General features: G+C 39.7%; 1 protein-coding gene across 1 annotated transcript in view; it reads right to left on the bottom strand.

Moving 5' to 3' along the window:
• SOHLH2 (spermatogenesis and oogenesis specific basic helix-loop-helix 2) overlaps positions 1 to 17,562 on the bottom strand; it is a gene marked incomplete at both ends in the record, with an annotated part of 38,539 nt that extends 20,977 nt beyond the window's left edge. The window contains 6 exon segments of the mRNA XM_080689439.1: positions 444 to 554; positions 2,817 to 2,916; positions 4,621 to 4,725; positions 4,808 to 4,869; positions 12,359 to 12,573; positions 17,500 to 17,562. Coding sequence (XP_080545565.1) covers positions 444 to 554; positions 2,817 to 2,916; positions 4,621 to 4,725; positions 4,808 to 4,869; positions 12,359 to 12,573; positions 17,500 to 17,562 — 656 coding nt within the window.
• Between the last annotated feature and the right edge of the window lie 3,040 nt (positions 17,563 to 20,602).

The following is a 20,602-nucleotide window of genomic DNA, read 5'->3' on the forward strand; positions in this document are numbered from 1 at the left end:
GACTTCCTGGTGCTGCCAGCCCTCATATCTGTTCTTCTTTCCATATAAAATCCCCCTACCTAACTTCTAAACCAAACGAATTGTGACTTTTACCTTCTCAAGAAAGCCTTCCCTGGCCCTCATTCTTAGTGTGTACTTATTCTTCTCTATCATCACACTTACTAAAACATATTTTCTATTTAACAGTCTATTTAGAAGTCTCTCTGAACACTAGACTGAGAACTCTTGAATCTTGTCCACTACCCATATTCTAGCACATAATGTATACTGATAGACATTTGCTGAATGACTAAATGACTGAGTGAGTGAGCAGCCTCTACTTAGTTGCCAGGTTTACTAGTTTCATTTAGAGTTTTAACAATATTACGAAAGATTATAAGATACCTGAGAGTAATTTCTCCCTACAAAAAAAAATGCTAAAAAGGGGCTGTATTGATATTCACCTTCTCAGCTTTTCTTTGCTTGAATGAAGTAAAGATAATTTTTTGTTTTTCTCAAAATCTGATAATGGAGTCTTTAATTCAAGTCCAATGTCATTTCTTAGGGATTCAGAGCTAGAAACAAGAGAAAATCATACCATATATTAGAAAGGAGAATTGTCAGGGAAAAATAAACAATAAGTACTAAGACACTAATCAAATGATGCTTCTTCAAGTCTTCTCCTTCATACGAAGGAGCAATAAATATTAAAGCCTTTCACCTTACACATTTGCTGTAGAATATTTCATTTCAAATTTTCAATAAATATATTAAGATAATCATAAATTCAATGACTTTTCAAGTTCTAAGATACATTGATAAAGTATAAGATTCAAGAAGGATTTAAAAATTCTCCTCTCACTGATTATTATGATGATGCCAAATTATAGATGTCTCCAACTGACAATGGTTTGACTTAGCAAATTTTTGGTTTGTGATAGTGTGAAAAGTGTACCCACATCACCATTCTGTTTTTTACTATCAGCTCAGTACTCAATAAATTACACAATACATATAATACTTACATAAAATGGGCTTTGTGTTAGATCATTTGGGCCAAGTGTTCAGTTTCAGATGGGCTACACAAACTGTGATGTTCAGTAGGTTAAATGGATTAAATTATTTCTGACTTACAATATGTTCAGTGTATTATGAGTTGCTTTTTTGCGTGTGTGGTACTGGGGATGGAACCCAGGAGCATTCTACCTCTAAGCTATACCCATAGCCCTTGTTTTTAATCTTTTTAGTTTTTGAAACAGGGTCTGAGTTGTGAAGGGCCTCGCTAAGTAGCTGAGGCTGTCTGTGAATCGCAATCCTCCAGTCTCTGCCTCCTGAATGCTGAGATTACGAGCATGCACCACCACGCCCGGCCTGTATTATGAGTTTTTATGGGACATAGAACCATTATAAGGCAAGGGTCATGGCTATATCTACTCTTCAAAAGAAAAAGTACATTATAGAAAAAATCACAAAGGATTAGAGGGACAATATATACTCCTTTCCAAGTTATTCAGCAAAGGACAGGTTCTATTTTAAAATTTGTCATGTAATGAAAATTTCTCTATCATTTTTCTAAAACTTCTTCAGACTTTTCAATTGATTAAAAAAATTATCTTAAGAAACTTTCAAACTACTCTATTTTCTTTACCCAAAAGATTTAACTTGATTTGAAAATTTACTTTTATTTATAAAATAATTCTGAGGAAAGAAAAAAAACTCTCAATGAGATAAAAAAAAATATTGCAATAGAAGAAAATAATGAAACATCCCAACAGCTTTCCCAACCTCATATTCCAGGTATAGGATCATCTCCCAGGAATAGTAAAGCTCTTTGAGGTTAGGATTAAGAAAGCCATTTCTATCTTTGCACTACTTACATGAGTTCATCTTTGATTTAACCACACTTAACTGGCTACCAAGTCTCTTCCTTGGTCAAAATGGCTGATGGACACATTTTACTAATTCAGGAAGTGACTGGCTCAAAATTCTCACCTTGGTCAGCACCCACAGCCTCACTTCTTACATCTATTCTTCATAACCCTGGGGTCTATTAAACTCCCCCCTTAAAAATTAGCTTAATATGGTGGGAAGATATTCCCCAAAACAGAATTTTTATTAGCATATATTTGGAAGGGCCTGACTGTAGTTAAACTTCCTACCTAATGCAGAAGTGAGTGTCAGTCCTAACATCTCTGAGGAAGACAAACAGATACTGAGAAAGACACACACTAAAACTTGCCCTCTATACCCACAAGATTATCCTAAAAGCTACATGAGTATGTTAAAGAACATCTACATTCTTTTCTAAGGGTATTTTCCAATAATTGGGGAATGAGTTGATGAGTTCATGGGTTCAAGAAAGACAGAAGAGAGAAAGCTAAGTTACCACGGGGTAACAGGTAAGGCTGCTTTTGTCTATTTGCATATTGAGATTCCTAATTTTTGTTTGAATAAAGGTTTCTACTGGTTTTTAAAAAGTGTGAATAGCACTGTTATTATTTAGCTTTGGTTACTGATAAACTAGACTCTAACTGATAAAGTTCCCTGGGAAACTTAATACTTTAAAATTAAACCTGATTCCCTATGGTCAACTCTGTTTGTGAAGTACTTTTTTATATATCGAGTCGATTTTTTTTGGTAACCTGCATCCATGGTTCCAGCTCAGCACACCAAAAAAAAAAAAAAAAAAAAAAAAAAAAAAAAAAAAAATCACATCCTTAGCACTTGAGCTAACATTAAAAAAAAAAAAACTTAAAAACTTAATAAAATGTACATGGTAAAAAGTGCTAATATGAAAAAGTACACACACAAACACACACACTACACACACAACTAACCAAGTGAATAAATCAGCAGAAAAATATCCCAGGTGTTCACTGTAAGTACTCTGTAGGGGCAATTCATATTCTTCAGAACTTACAGCATTTTCACTCTTAACTGAAAGAATGGAAGAGGATTGTTTTAATTCTAAAATCACTAATGATTATTTTACAAAGCAGCATTTTAAAAATAAGAAGCAAGTTATAAGTATCAGTCTGTGAAGCATAAAACTACCTTGGTTATAAAGCAAGATTAATATACTATTTACCCCAGGATATCCTCTTTTGAATCAGATTTTAGTAACTTAGTGACAGGTGTGCTTAAAACACATTTAACTGACTTTATCAAGTTCCTATTTATAAGTAAATGTCAAAAGACAGAAAATATCCACGAGTCTCCAATTAGCAGCTGCACTGCCAAAATACAGCCTTTGGGAAACCATTTTTTAGTTTTTATTTTTATTTTTTTGCAGCTGCTCGTCCTTGGAGCAAAGATGAGACAACTGGAAGCAGGCGTGATGGTGAGTAATACAAGGGTGTTGGACAGGTGACGAGCAGCTGCTGTTCACACTGAGGACCAGATAGGAACAGACTGCCCAAAGGACACTGGCCACCATGTTAGCTATTTCCAGGAAGAACTCAGAAACCACACGGGCTAGGAGCCATGGGAGTGTCATAAAGCAGACTCTTTCATCTAAATACTTAAAAATAACACTAAAGAAGGTGGGGTACACTGTATTCTGTATCACCTGGAATATGAACATATACAGAATAACCCTGGAAGTGTTTTTGAGTGTATTTTTAAAATCTTAATTAATTTTAAAAAAATCCTCATTTATACTGAGTTCTAGTGGGCAACTAAAAACTAAATATTTAGGGTATAAAACTGGAGTTAATATACTATACATTGTAAAATAATTACCACAATCACCCTAATTAACACATGCATCCCCTCACATATTTATTTTCTTTCTTATTTGTATATGTGCAAACTTATATGTACTTTCTTGGCAAATTTCAAGTGTACAGTAAGATACTGTTAATTCACCAGGCACTAAATTTGACCTCCAGAACTTATCCATCTTACATTGCTGAAACTTTGCCTCTTTGCTAACATCTGCCCATTTGATATAATCTGCATCCTACAAGATGTATCAGATAGTATCCCAGGCCAACAACAGTTAAAAATAGATACTAGTCAATATTAATTCCAGAACTTACTTTCATAACTTGAAGTCTATCCTTTTACAAGTAAAGCTAATTCAATTAGTTTGTGTTTGGATGCTAGCAATACAATAATTATGCTACTAATGCAGTAGGTAAAGAGTTTGGGAATGTGAGGTCTAACTGAAGCACTGACACAAAATCTGTATTGAAAAATCTAAACAAGAAAAGATAAAAAAACCCCTATTAATTCGAAGAGGTAAAATAACTTATATAGAAGTATTTTAACTTCAAGGTTAGCACCCCTGACTTTTAACATTCATATAATGACAAAGCATGATTAATTCCATTTTAATGACTAAAGTGGCTAGGGCTGCCAATAAAAAAAAGAAAAGAAGTGAAATTTTGCATAGAAAAACTCTGTGCCTACCACAACACCGTACTGGGCAATATATTTTAAATTTCTAAAGACATAATTTTTTTGTCTTAGGTTATTTATACTTTCTTCTATGATTAATGAAGATTACATGTCCTTTATAATACAGCTAATCCTCAACAAATAAAAGGCATAAGGAACCAATTTAATAATGCATGAATGTGATTTTTATATATTTCAATAAGAATTTTTCAAACCTTTGGAAATTTATTTTTCACTTACCTGCATTTGAGAAATATGTTTTCCAGTATTGTACCACAATACTCATTTTTTCCACTGTTAGTGGTTCAGTTAAAGTAATATCAGCTCCATGCCCTGAAATACAACCTAAGAATTTTTGTATTAAAAACAGCTCTTATGAGTTCTATTTGAAGAAAAAAAACAAATGTTATATCCAACAGGCACATACCTTTAAAATTTTCAGGGATTATAAAAACAAACAGCAAATGTGTATTTTTCTTCTTGCCAAATCTGAGGGGGAAAATATTTTAATCAAGCAAACTCATCATTCAAAAAATTGGGATTCAAGAACTAAACTTATCAGGATCTAAATTATAGTGATTTTATTTGTTTAGAATTTAAAATGATGCAATAATATAGGAATGTAGTAAAAGTAACATCTTTTTTTTTCTCTTTTTCTTTTTGTGGTTACTGAGTATTGAACTCAGGATCATTATACCTTTAAGCTAAACCCATATCCCTATTTTACTTATTACTTTGAAATGAGGCTTGGCTAAATTGCTAAGGCTAGCTAGCATAGAACCTATGATCCTCATGTCTCAGCCTCCCAAGTGCTGGGATTTAAGGACGTGTGCCACCAGATCTGGCTTAAAAATAACATCTTTGCCGGGCGTGGTGGCGCACGCTTGTAATCCCCGCGCTTGGGAGGCGGAGACAGGAGGATCGCGCAGGTTCGAGGCCAGCCGCACTGGCGTAAGAGACCCTGTTTCAAAAAATAAAATAGGTCTGGGAGTGTAGCCCGGAGGTAGAAGGGCTTCCAGGAACCCCAGTACCACCAAAAAAAAAAAAAAAATAACATCTTAAATTAGCAAGATAAGAGATGGACTGCTTTTCCTTAAAAAAGGAGAACCTAAACCTATCCAACTTTTAAAATTACTCATCAGTTTAAAATAAAAATGAGCAAAAAAGATGAACATTTAAAATAATATTACAGAGATGGAATCTGAAAAATCCTGAGCATGGGAAGTTATCTAAGACTAATTACCCCTTTAAAGGATACACACACACACGCACACACACAGAGTGTATATGCATGTATATATTATGTAATATGTGTGTGTGTGTGTGTATGTGTGTGTGTGTATGTATATATATATATATATATATATATATATAGTTAGAGAACAAGATAAAAAAGAAAACAGGGAAGATAAGGTTGAATCTTGGTTTGCATAATTTAAAAAAAAATCAGAAGCAGGAAAAAAATTGAACAATGATTAGATATTTCAACAGAATTAAGGAATTATTAATATTCACATGAAACATTGGTATTGTGGTTATTTTTGAATCCCTATCTCAGAGTGGTATATATTAAAGTATTTGTGAAAGAAATGAAATAATGTCAGTTTTGCTTTAAAATAATCTGCCTGTGGGCAGAGCAGCTTGGGAAATAGTAGATATAACAATACTGTCCAGATGATAACTATAAAATCTGCATTATGGGCACATGGAAGTTCATTATACTAAGTTGTCTACTTTTATATGCTTGAAATGTTTTAAAATAAAACTTTTAAAAACAAAATTGTGGCACTGCAATTAACTAAACTTGAGAATACATAAGTCAGCTGAGCCTTGGCATTATCCAGGAAGAAATGATTTTCCAAAGACAATATTACTATGAACTAAACTTTAAAGCAAGTAGGAAGAAATAGAGGCTATTATTAAATACCCCCAAAGCATAATTTATCAATATACATGGCTATTACTTATTCATTAACTTCATAACTGGAAGAATCCCCATGCATGCTATTGTCAATATATTAGAAAGTAAATATATATTATTCTATATTTCAAATTTCATTATATAATCAACCCTAGGTATCCATCAGGAATTGGCTCCAAGAGTCCATGGGGATATCAAAATCTTTGGGTGCTCAAGTTTCTTGTATAAATTAGTATTTTCCTACAATCTACATACCTCTTCTGTCCATTTCTAGATGACTCATAATACCTAATACAATATAAATGCTATACAAATAGTTGTTAACTTGTACTGTTTAGGGACTAAAAGTTTACACACGTTCAATACAGACACAAGTTCTTAGAAACTATTTCTGATCCTCGGTCACTTGAATCTGGGGATGCTGAACCTGCAGACGTGGCGAGCTGATGGCATATAATCTTTATATCTGAATTGTATATATTAAGAGCCTACTATTTGCCAGGCTCTGTGGCAAGCAGACAGGGAAGGCCAATGCTCTTGTGGAGTTAAGAGTTTCTTAGGCAGGACAGACATCAAGCAAATCACAGAAGATAAAAATTAAGTGGCCAAAAATATATCCAGTGCTGTGAAGAGTGCCAAAACAAGGCCAAAGTGCATACCCTGGGCCCTGGCCTGCGCTAAGCCACAGGGGAGGCCTTCGAGCAGCAGGCCTCCATGGTGGCTCAGGGGCGTCACACAAAAGACTGGGGCAGGGGAGGCTGGGAAGCAGAGGCAACAACGGCACACACACAGACCCTGAGGGATCAGGGCCAAGGCAGCTTGAGAAAGTGACATGTCCTGATGGCCCTGGCAGGGAGCACAGGGGAGAGAAGCAGGAGACACACCGAGAGGGAGGGAGGGCTGCGGTGGCTGCCATTAGGCCAGAGGAAAGGTGGTAGGGCTGCGTGTCCACTCATCTGTGAAAGCTAGAGAGAAAATAAGAAACATAAGGAACTTTAGACTAATGAGGAGAGACCAGTAAAAGAATGGACGGGGACTGAGGAAGAGAGCGAGAGACAGGAAAAGGGAAGAACAAGGAAGGAACAGTTTAAATAATATTAGGTCCATATATGAAGGAAGGTAGCACTACTAACCTCACAAACACGTATGGGGAGGGAGAAGAGAGGAGAGGAGTGAGCTGAGACATGAGGGAAATATGCCAACTGCTGTGTGCATGTATATTTGCATCCCTTTGAACACCACTATGATCTACAATTACAATGTACTAATAAAAGTATAAAAATAGAAAATAAATGTGCAATGGGAAGCTATTGAGCTTGGGAACATGATCCTATCTGCCTTTTAGGAAGACTGTGCCTCTGGACTGAAAGAGATATTCGGAGAGACCAGTAGGCATACCTAAAAATCTTCTGTAATACATAATTCACAATATTTATTACTTCGGAAAAGCAGGATGTCTGCTAAAATGTAACGTTCACTTAATTGAGGTCCCTTTGGGCTCGATCCTGTTCTGTGAATCCTGAGGAGTTTGGGTCGGAGAGGAGAAAGTGAAGAATACATGGTTGCCATGAGGACACAGGCACACATGGGAGGGAGGCTAGGAACGGACTGACTGGCCGACTGGACATGGGGTAGGAAAAGCACATCCATGTGTGGTGTGGAGGCTGCGGTGGCTCAGAAGGAATGGGAATGACAGAATGAGGTCTGCTGTGATACGAGCATTTCATATAGTTTTTAAGGGATGAGAAAGTATGGAGTACGTGGAGTAATGGAAGCTTGGACAACCACAGGAGGAAAGACAGGGAAAGAAAAATGGACTGAACAAACAGGACCATTACTGTAGCTTGGTTGAAATAAAAATACTTTCTAGATTCACAGAAGGTAAATTACAAGTCAAAATAGAATAGAAGCAGAATAGAATAGAATAGAATAGAAAAAAAAATAGATGCTTTATATTTAGAAATCACCCTATGCCTCTGTTTGGAAAATCAGACCAACTGATTTCACTGACACTAAAACATGTTAGATTTGGGTATAGGGATGTGTATGCCTTGATGATTTTCAAGCTTTGCACTGGGGTTGGGATTCCTGAATTTTTATCATTGGCACAGAATCAATGACCAATCCGATTGCTGAGCCCGCCAGTGAAACTCTCACTGTAGAACTGTACAGGGATTCCAGCAATCGATAGAGCTCCCAGAATCTAACACTCTGGCATTGAGCTCAGCTTCTCATTCATATTCTGCACAAATCAATAAGCTAAAAGAGTTTCTAGTTTCCATAATCACCAAGAAAATGTTCTCTTTCTAATGAATGAATTCTCCGGGGGGGGGGGCACTAAGCAATACAAAAATAAAAATATCACTTTTTCTTCCACTAACAAAATCAAATTTTAAACTGAGACCTAATGAGTACTTCTCAACTGAGTCTCTCCTGTTTTAAAACTTTGCAATTTATTTGGAGATCCTTTTATAAGAGTTTAAAATAATTTATAAATTTATAAATCATAAAACTATTATTATAGTTCCAAGGGCAGAGAATGAAATTTCAAATACATTTCTATCCTTTGGGGCTAATATCACAAAAGTAAAGCTTCCACAAAGAAAACATCCCCTTTTCAAAGAAGAATACAAAAACAAGAACTCACTGTTTACACCTATAGTATGGCATTTATCCCACTTATCTATACTGCTACTCACTTAGACCTAAAATGACAAGGTAGAAAACACTGGCTATTAGTCAAGACCTACCCTAGGAACTGGGAACAGAGCCAAAAGAGACAAGAAAACAAATCCAGGTGTATTCCACAAGTTATCCTTTTTACACTTCAGGCACATATTTTCACCACAAAATAATACAACTACCATATGCATATCTACACAGTGCCGTCATCTATCTTCTTTTGTTTGCTAAGAGATAAACTATGGGCTGAGGGTGTAGCTAGTGGTAGAGTGCCCTTCTGTCATGCATGAGGTCCTGGATCCAACTGAGGTAGAGGAAGAGAGAGAGAGAGGGAGAGGAGAGGAAGAGAGAGAAGGAGAGGGAGGAAAAAATGGAACCTCAGGCTGCACTATAGAGAGCAACGAAAGCTGCAATGGAGAGAACCAGCAGAGATCAGTGTCTAGTAGGAAAGTGTCTCCTGACTTGCCTAGGTCTAGTAACCACACTTAAACACAAAGATTGTTCTTAATCAGAACAGGATCTTCTCCTATCCCAAACACAGTTTCTATGATGAGCAAGCACAACGCTTTGCTCCATTCAGAGACACAGGTGAGATCCCACTCTTAGATGAGGAGAAGCCAGCCATACTGATTTGCCCACTGTCCTTCCCAAACCAAGTTTGGCATAGACTGAATCCCAGGTGTAAAAGAGTGACTTTAGCCAGGCATGGTGGCACACCCTTGTAATCCCCGTGCTTGGGAGGCAGAGACAGGAGGATCACGCAGGTTCAAAGCCAGCCGCACTGGCTTAAGAGACCCTGTTTCCAAATAAAAATATAAAAATATAAAATAGGTCTAGGAGTGTAGCCTGGAGGTAGAAGAGTTTCCAGGAACCCCAGTACCACCAAAAGAGTGGCAAAAGTACTGAAGTATTTCTTTCTTAGAAAGAAGCTGGCCGTGTTTTGTGAGAAGAGCCATGTGCTGGGGGCAAGTCACTTCAGCCTAGGCTGCCCACCTGTCAGAAGTGGTTGATAAAAAGCCAGGTCCACTCACCTCACCCAGCTACTATAAAAATGCTGCGTGGCTGGGCATGGGGGCACGTGCTTGTGGTCTCAGTGCTTAGGAGGCTGAGACAGGAGGATTTCAGGTTCATGGCCAGCCTCAACTAATTAGTGAGGCCTCTGCAACTTAGTGAGATCCTGTTTTTAAATAAAGAATAAAAAATTGGGGCTCGGGATACAGCTTGGAGGTAGAATGCCTTAGGTTCAATCCCCTGTACCAAAAAAAAAAAAAAGAAAAGAAAAGAAAAGAAAGAAAGAAAGAAAGAAAAAGAAAGAGATAAAGCTATATGAATGAGCTATTGTGGTAAGGCCTCAATCTTATTTTAAAGAGTTTAATAAAGATAGGCATATGCTCAGAGAGAGGACTATTTATACCATGTTTTGGAAGCAAAATCTACTTTTTAAATTTTTTTATTTTTTTTTGTGGTATGGAGATTGAACCCAGGGCATTTTACATGCAAGCTACACCCCTAGTCCTATTTTATTCTTTATTTTGAAACAGGGTCTAAGTTCCAAGGTGCCTCAGTAAGTAGCTGAGGCTAGCCATGAATCTGTGATCCTCCTGGCTCAGTATCCCAAGTACTGGGATTATAAGCATGTGCCACCACACCAGCCCTGAAATCTACTTTTAACACAGATGATTTGCCTGGTTCTTCTAGAATTGATATTCCCAGCAGAAAGCCAAAAGAAATTCAAAAGACCAGTTGCTAAAAGAAACCCCAGAAGTAGTGTCTTTCTCTCTCTAATAAATGATTCTGTGGCTTGGGCTTCTTCCAATTCCAACCCTTCTCTTCCCCTAATAAAATCTGCTTGCTCCTGTTTATTCAGAGGTCACAATAACTGTCTCTGAACTTTCTGTTAGGCCTGTCCTACCTATAATTTTTTTTTTTTTTGTAGTACCAGGGATGGAACCCAGGGACACTGTACCTCTGAGCTACACCCTCCAGTTCTATTTTTAGTCTTTTTATTATTATTATTTTCTTTTTTTGCGGGTCTGGGGATGGAACCCAGGGACATTCAACCTCTGAGCTACACCCCTGCCCTATTTTTTTATTCTTTACTTTGAAATGGGGTCTCACTAAGTTGCGGAGGGCCTCACTAAATAGCTGAGGCTATCCGTGAACCGTGATCCTCCAGTCTCAGCCTCCCAAATGCTGGGATTACAAGTGTGCGCCACCATGCCCGGCTTTCTTTTTATTTTTGAAACAGGGTCTCACAGAGTTGTGAAGGGCCTTGCTAAGTAGCTGAGGCTGTCTGCGAACTACAATCCTCCCAAATGCTGGGATTGCAAGCGTGTGCCACCACACCCAGCCTGTCTTATAATCTTGACAAGCTCTCATACATTCCAGTATTATCTACAATCTCACTTTCTCTATTTCCCTTTTCAATGGAAAGAGAACAAATCTGCTCTGACCTAACCCTGTTTAAATGCACCCCAAGTGCCTCAGAATCCTATGCTGTCAGGCAGAGAAGAACCTAACTTTCTCACCATTGACTCTAGCTCTCAAGAGCTAGTGTGGGCTAGAAAGAAGCCAGGCTTTTGTGGACATTTAAGAAGAAACAGGAATATAGGTGGTGGTGTCCAGATCTGACATATCTGGAAAGCCTCATGGCTCCAAGATACAGTGTCAGTACACAGCCAACATGGCACAGAACTGAGAGAGCTCACTTTAATATCTGCCCAACAATTAATGAAAATTTCTATGATCAATTAATTCTTACATTCTCACCTATACCTATTATTTTTCAAGTTAAAACAATTCCTAGGCCAAGCGTTGTGGCGTACACTTTTAATCCCAGTATTTGGGAGGTTGAGACAGGAGGATCACGGTTCACGGACAGCCTCAGCTACTTAGTGAGGCCTCCACAACTCAGTGTAGACCCTGTTTCAAAATAAAGAATAAAAAATAGGGCATGGGGTGTAGCTTGGATATCAAATGCCCCTGAGTTCCATCTCCAGACCCGCAACAAAACAAAACAACAATTCCTAGCCGGGCATGGTGGCACACGCTTGTAATCCCAGCATTCAGGAGGCTGAGACCTGAGGATTGAGGTTGGTGGACAGCCTCAGCTACTTAATGAGGCCCTCTGCAACTTGGTGAGAGCCCATTTCAAAATAAAGAATAAAAAATAGGTCAGGGGGTGTAACTCAGAGGCCCCTGGGTTCCATCCCCAGACCTGAAAAATAATTTTTTTTCTATATAAGACTACCAATACAAACAGCAACATGTATATAGATTCTACCCACAAAGATATGCTCCATCTTAAAAATTAGATATATAGCATCTTTTAAGAATTGTATAGAAATTGCTTGAGTCAAAACTTTTAAAGTGTACCTAATAGATTTGACAGCTTCTATGTCCTCTTCAGTCAGAAAGGAAGTCATCTGCAAGAAAACCATGTCGAATGTGTAATCGTCCAAAAGCCTGGCTGCCTTCTGCAGGTCACTAAGGGTGATGGTGACTTCTGCTGCACTTGCAAAGGAATTCTGCACAGCCTCTGCCAGGTAGTGAGCGGTGACATCCGCAACTAACAAGAGGTCTAGTTTAGCCTGAAAGAGAAGAAAGAATGCAAACATATCACATAATTAATATCTGGGCATAGAGGAAACATCATGGATGTGAGAAATAAAGGTGGCCACACACTGACAGCCTGTGCAGCTGAACTGGATGGTCAAATATACACACCCCAAAGGCAGGAATGTCCTCAGCCCATAGGATTTAATGGATCTGAAAGTCATGCTATTTTTAAATTTTGCCTGCCAATGCTCTTCTACCAGTTTTCTTGAAAATTTCTCATTTGTCCTATTAACAACAGAATTCCTATGGTTTAGTTTTCCAGTCTCTCATCCTGCTGGAAAATCTGTCTACTGCTCAGAAAACCAAAATGATGCTCTCCTAACAATTTATTTTGGTGAAACATACACATTCCAGAGAAAAGCAAAAGATGTAAATTCCTAAATCCTGAGAAATGCTCAAAATCCTTTGAAGGAGATATGCATTTTACTCAAATCCCAGTATCAGGAGCCAAATTTTATTTCCATTTAGGATTGTTTCCAAGTATAATTATTAAAAAACAGAATTTCATCTTTACGTGTTATTTTTGTTTTACTCTCTGTGGCTAGTGAACACAATCCACTGAACATGCTCAAGCACAGGGATGCTTGACTAAGGGGAAAAAGAAGACAATTGGAAATGCTAGGTCATAAGCAGACCCACACGAGAAAACAGACTTAGGGGTGAGGAGAGTTGGAAATACTGCACAAAGAGAAAGGCAGCCTGCCACAGATGCAACCCCGCAAGGCAGGACGCTGGTGTAGGCCACCTTGGGGCCCTCCAGCTTCAGCCTGAGTCACACTAAAGAACAGCAAAACGTCCCCAGAGTTATGCTAAAAATGGTGAGGTCCAGGAAGCCGGGCAGGAATCTGAAGTAACAAAGCTTTTGCACTTTCATCTGCTCGTCTGCTTCCTTCATTTTTTAAAGTCTTCCTTTATCGTCTCTCATATCCTAATTCGATTCCATCCCTAGAAGCAACCCCTGTCAACAGCGTGGGATCTATCCTTTCAGACAATTTTTATGTCAAACCTATCAGCATATTACATCCATATACAGCTCTTTTTAGTTCAACAATTCTTCAAAAATTCTGGTTTCCTGAGAGCATTCTCATTTTCCAGGACGTTGCAGATTTATTTTCTTTAAAGACATGTTTCCTCCTGTAGCTGGGGGGGGGGGGGTGCTCATCTCTCATCTCCATCCAGTCTGCCTTAAAGTAATAGTTACTGTTTAAGCCATTCTTCTGATGCTGAATTTTGATAGGATTACAATAATACAATGAATATATTTATAAGCATACCTTTGTGCAAATAAATATATATCCTCAAGCCAAACTAAAATCAGATAGCTTTTGCTTTTGTTCTGCCAAACTGTTCTCTCCAAAAGACTCAAAACTTAGGTTGCTACAAATAGCAAGTATAAGTGTCCATTTCCCCTAACTCTTAAAGACTGATTATTTTCAAGCTTTTAAACATTTTTGTTAACACTGTGAGGAAAAAAACCACTCAGTATTCCTTGACATTGGGATTCTTCTAATTAATGTTGAATTTCATTTTAATGGTAATCTTCATTTCTAATTATGATGCATTTTAATATGTATGCCCATTTTATTATGCATATCTTAATGAATCTTCCCATTTTTGCTTTGCCTTTTTATTGCTTGGTTGGATTTTCTATACTGTGACTGTTAGTTGACCACTTTTTCCAGTCTATTGCTCAGTGTTTAAATTTAAAATCTCTTATCACTAATAAGTGTTTAATATTTAGTAACAAGCTACTATTTCCTCTATGTTGGTGAATTTTTTTGTGTGTGTGGTACTGGGGTTCCTGGAAACCCTTCTACCTCCAGGCTACACTCCCAGACCTATTGTATATTTTTATTTGGAAACAGGGTCTCTTAAGCCAGCAAGGCTGACTCTCTGCCTCCCAAGCGCGGAGATTATGAGCGTGCGCCACCACGCCTGGCTATATTGGTGAATTTTGTCATGATATCAGAGCCATCTCTGTTTATGTTAATGTGTGCCTTTATAGTATATTTCAATACTTTCATGGTTTTATGTTTTTGCACTTAGCTTTTTATCCTATAATTTGTTGATTAATGAGTTATATAACAGATTTCATCTCTTTCAAAGTCAGGACTAATTGCCCTGACAAAATTCTTGAACAAGCTACATACTCTCAGTGATTTCAAATGCCACCTTTGGGACTGTGTTTCTCTGATATTGGTTCTTATTCATCGATCCATTTGCCTCTTCCTGGTTAATACTACATTGTTTGATCACTAGTTATTTCCAGTTCTACTATTTGCTAGCATAGATAGTTTCTTTACTATTTTAAAATTTGATTCTTAGATATTTTCCCACAATTTCTCTTCCAATACAGATTTTTACCATCAGCATATCAAAAAATCCTGTTAAAGTTTTGATTATGCTTGCACTTATTTTAAAGGTTAATTAGGAAAATCATTGCTGTATTAAATCTCCCTATTTAAAAGGCATGACTCAGAGACTTGAGTTTTTTATGTCCTTCATTTTATAGTCATTCTCTGTTTCCAGAATGTATGCCTTTTATTGATGGATGTTAACATACTGGCTAGAACATCAAGAAGATGGTGAATAGCAGAAGGGACAGTGAGCATTCTTGCTCTCTTCCTGACCTCACTGGCAATACTTTGAATATTTTTAGCACTAAAAGTATTAACAGAAAGTTTTTAGTCAATATCTTTTATCAACTTTTAAAAGATTTTTTGAAGTTAAGAATTTAAAGTCATAGTGCATGTTAAAATGTACCCAACATTTTTACGTGAACATGATCATACTATTATTTTTATTCTTTAATATGTTAGGTAGTAAATTACATTAATAGATTTCCTAAAGCCAAGTCAGAATTGCATTGGCTAAACTAATTCATAAAGTATAATAGATTCATTCATTGTCAGATTTTTGTATCCATGTTACCACATGAAACTGAATATAATTTTTTCTTACTGTTTTGTCTTATCTGGTTTGGATATAACCACACCAGATATGAGCCAACCTTAAAAAAAGGAAATATAAATGATTTCCATATTATTCTATAGTCTCAAATATTTTATAACACATAGAAATCATGTGCCTTTTGAGGCTTATTAAAAACCTATCTATAAAATCTTGTCTGAAAGACATTTATAGAGGTGGGCCTTAGATTATCTTTTACAGTTCCTTGGTGATTACTGGTTAATTTAAGTTTCCACCTTCTTCTTTAAAATATAGATGAAATAAAATTTTAAAAATCCATTTTATTTATATTTTAAAATGTGTTAATTTTCAAACATTTATGATTGGGTTCATCTCACTTTCTAATTTGAAATTAGTATTTTTCTATTTTCTGATAATGCTTTATTAGACACTATAGAACTTTGTGGTTTAGTATCATAGACATACATGTCTATGTAAATTTAAATTCATGTTCATAGCTGGGCCTGGTGGTGCATGCCTATAATCCCAGTACTTGGGAGGCCAAGACAGGAGGATCACAGTTTTAAGGACAGCCTCAGCAAGTAGTGAGGCTCTCATCAACCTAGCAAGACCCTGTTTCCCAAGAAGAAATAGAATTGGTCTGGGGGGTATAGCTTGAAGGTAAAATGCCTCTGGGTTCAATCACCAGTACCATGCAAAAATATTTGTTCATTTATTCATGTTCATTAAAGTTTGAAATTCAAGTCAGTTACAAAGGCCTACTTCAAATCCACATGTAAGCTGCTACCATATCAGACAGCACAATTAGAGAACATTTGCATCATACAGAGAAGTGTACTGGACAACACAGCAGAGAGCCCAAATCTCCCTCCAAGTGGCACTTTGTTGTACCCCACACATTTTGATATATATACTGCAATGATGTTCACTCATTAATACTTTATATTTGCAATACAGATTTCCATTTTAACCTGAAATTTATATTAAACTTTTGAAAAGTGGGGGTTTTTGTTTGGTTGGTTTTGTTTATTTTTTGAATGTGAGATTGAACCCAGGGGCATTCTACCTCTGAGCTATACTCTCAGCCCTTTTTATTATCAAATAGTGTTTCGCTAAGTTGCTGAGGTTGTCCTCAAACTTGCAATCCTCCTGTCTCAGCTTCCCAAGCACTGGGATTATAGGCATGTTCCACCATGCCAGGCATGTTTTTTTTTTTTTTTAATATTCAAGAGGATAGCATTTTTTTTTGTTTTTAATATTTTGGAAATATACTAGTTGCTTATTTCTTATTTCAGGACATGATCAAAAGTAAATGTGCCTTATATAAATGATGTCTACTGTTTAGAATTTGTTGACCTCTTCTAATAGCCTGACACACAGTCAATTATTTTTAAGGTTTCATGAGTATGTGAAAACAATTCCTATTTTCTACTAGGCATAAAACTCTATACATCTTTTAGAGCAAACTTGTTCATTGTTTTCTTCTATTAAGTCTACATGATCTTTCCGTTTATAAGACAGGTGTGTTAAAATCTCCCTAATTATGGTTTTGCCTATTTACTAATTTCTCTAACTATAGGCTCTACTTATTATGGGTCAGGTACATAAAGGTTCATTTATATAAACATGTAACATTAATACATCCTATATAGTGATCTAGATTTACATAGTAGGTTGTTATAAATACATTGATTATATAAAGTTATATGTGAAATATAACTGTCATTTAAAATGCCTTTCACCTGAAATTCTGCCTTTCTGCTATATAGCTCTCAGGTTTTCATACCTTTTGTGTATGAGCTTCCTTCCATTCTGCCAAAGCTACTAATGATCCTTTTTCAGCAGCTGGCTCCAGTGAGAACAAAGGTCCCTGAGGCAGAGACCAGAGCCTGCCCTTTCGTTCAGCCACCTCCCAGTGGCTTTGAGGAAGGTACTTGTGTGATCATCCCCTAGAAGATAATACTCACATTCCAAGAGTTGTAGGAGGACAAACCTTTGTGAGATGCCTGGTGGGTAGTGGTTACTGACATTTTCTCAAGTTAATACCAAACCTTAGCACAAAGAACAGAGAAAAAGTCAAGTCCCTCTCACAGGGAAGAGGCAAAGAGAAGTGGGATGAGAGGGAAAGTGTCCACCTGGGCAGTGTAAACAGCTCTGAATGGAACTGATGTCTACGCTGCTTGAGGTAGAAAGCTCGGAAACAGGGCCTCCCGAGCAGCACCAAAGGAACCAGGAACAACACAAGCAGCTGCCTCCCTTGAGCTCCTCCCCAGGAGCACCTCGTATGCTGGCTGCAATGTCCCCTCCCAGTGTCCCCCCAAACCTCTCAGCCCAAAAAAGGACCGAGAGCGCAGAACAACGTTACCGGGGCTGAGGGAGAAAAAGGAGACCAGGAAGCAGCAGCAGGGAGTGGGCGGGGGGACAAGTTCCACAGACAGACCCACCCTTCTGCCCGGGAGTTTGTCTAAAGCGTGGCGCTTTACACCAGAGCCCACAGGAAGCACAGAATAAAGAAGTTCTGCAAAGATCTAACTTGCTTGTCTGCCAAAGGCTTCGGTTTCTGCCCTACAAGATCAGAGCCAACACATATTTGGAATGTTGGTAATTAAATAAATTAAAACATTGCTCAAGTCCACTATCCAGCAACTCACACTAAGTGAATAGCTTATACTCAACATAAATCTGAATACTTATTCGGCTAAAAATATCTTGTTGACGGTGTAATACATGAACACAGGCAACGAGAAGAGCCTACTGAAAATAAAAGGAAAAGGAATCAAAGTTTTTAGTATATTCTGCTTTGCAAAAATGCTTCCAAGATTTTCTCTTACGAGTACCACAATTTGGAGTGATACAAGACTTCATTTAGTCGCAAATCTATTTGAATTGCTTATTGCACCTTTAAAAAAAAAGGCAATACATATTCATTGGGAAATACTGAGAAAATAAAAAAATACCTAAAGGGAAAACAAAACCCCGCAATCCCAGCACTCAGGATATACCCTATTACACCTTGGTACCTATCTTTTAGGTATGGGCAGTTTTTATAAGGTGACCTCACCATCAACCTTCTCTATCCATTCCGCTTTATTTCCGTGGTTACGGTAACACACAGGGGACTCCAGTCTGGATGATTTTTAAAACACCGGATTTCCATTTGCAATCTGTGGCAGGCTAAACCCTTAATTAGTAACAGCAGGTGCTGAAGTGCTTAAAGCAAATCACTCCTACATTTTAGTGAGCTGTTATTTATGTCGCTCTTATCGCCCGGAGCAGCACTGGCAATCAGCAGCAGCTGCATGGGCCAAAGCCCTCCAAGGGCAACTGGGGGCCTCCGCTGTCCCCAGGAGTCAAGGGATTTAAGCCGCTGTAGCTGGAGAAACTGAGCAAGTTACTCTTCTCACAAAGGCACACAAAGTGTTCAGTTGGGGCTTCACACTCTCAAGGGTAGGAAACCAGGCGTTTATGGACTCCTAGATAACCCGGCATTTCATTCACAATTCTGTTTTGTACAGTTGGCTTAATCCTGCACAATAAACTACCACTTTTCATTACAGTTTTTTAATAGGTTCCCCCATCTTGAAAAAAGTAAGACGACCTGTTAAACGGGTCCACTTCAAAGTGGTAATTATTATGTTTCAGAGAGGGTTTTGTGAAGAAGTGGGATTAAGTAGGCAAAAGTCTTCTGAAGGGCAACAAGGGAGATCTGCCTCTCAGAGCTGTCCAGAGAGGTCTGTGAACCCTGGAGGAAGCCAACGCCAACAGCCGGCCTTGCTTTCCAGGGGGAAGGTTTTGTTTATGCTTTGTTTGGACGGAGGGATAAAAGTCACCTTTTATGTTTATCTCAAAAATGTTGTCAAACCCTTTTAGGCCAGGCATGGTGGTGCACCCGGTTAATCCCAGTACCTCGGAGGCCCAGACAGGAGGACTGCAGGTTGGAGACCACTCTCAGCAATGTAGAAAGACCCTGTTTCAAAACAAAAATAAAAAGCACCCGACGTGTAGTTCAGAGGTAGAATGTCTCTTGGTTCCACGTGGCCCCAGTGACACACACACACACACACACGCACACGCACACGCACACACACACACGCACCCGCACCCGGGCCTGGCCTAGGGGAAGGGCAGGGGGCGGCCCGGGAGGCCACGCACGTGCAGCGGGAAGCTTGTGAGGGGACCCCCGGCGCCGCCACGCGGGTTAGCGGCCCAAGGGCGCCAGCGTGCCGCCAGGCGCAGAGGCGGCCCCGACACACGCGCCCACAGTGAAAGGAAGAGCCGGGCGGCCACACTGCCCACTGACGGCCACACTGCCCACTGACGCTGCTGATGCGCGGACGCTGCCCGGGGCGGCCTCGGGCTGGACGGGGCGGCCGCTGGGCGGTGGCGCTCGGCGGGAAAGCCACAGCTCGAGGCCGGGGCGGGCGTGCGCGCGTGCACGTGTGCGCGTGTGTGTGTGCGGGCCGTGTGTGCGTGCGCGCGTGCACGTGTGTGCGGGCCGTGTGCACGTGTGCGCGTGTGTGCGCGCGGGCCGTGTGTGCGCGCGGGCCGTGTGTGCGTGTGCGCGTGCGTGTGCGCGTGCGTGTGCGCGTGCGTGTGCGCGTGCGTGTGCGCGTGCACGTGTGCGCGTGCACGTGTGCGCGGGCCGTGTGCGTGTTACTGGGACTGGACTCGGCACGCTCCCTCGAGCTACACCCCGGCCCGCTTTATTTTTACTCTGACGCCTCAGCTCCTGGGTTCGAGGCTCTCGCGGTCCTCGGGCCGAGGTCGGGGCCGGAGGTGCAGCCGGGGCGACGCTCGGCGCGGGCGGCTCCACGACGGACGGACGAGCGGACGGACGGACGGACGGACAGCAAGACGCGGCAGGCGGCCCAACCCTGGGCCGCCGGCTCCCGGCTCCGCCGCCGCCTCCGACCTCCGGCCTCCTCCTCCGCCTCCCGGCCTCCTCCTCCGCCTCCCGGCCTCCTCCTCCGCCTCCCGGCCTCCTCCTCCGCCTCCCGGCCTCCTCCACCTCCTCCCGGCCTCCTCCTCCGGCCTCCCTCGCTCACCTGGCCCGCGCCCCGCAGGCTAAAT

Source organism: Muscardinus avellanarius (assembly GCF_963383645.1).
Source record: "Muscardinus avellanarius genome assembly, chromosome: 2".
NCBI classification, from domain to species: domain Eukaryota; kingdom Metazoa; phylum Chordata; class Mammalia; order Rodentia; family Gliridae; genus Muscardinus; species Muscardinus avellanarius.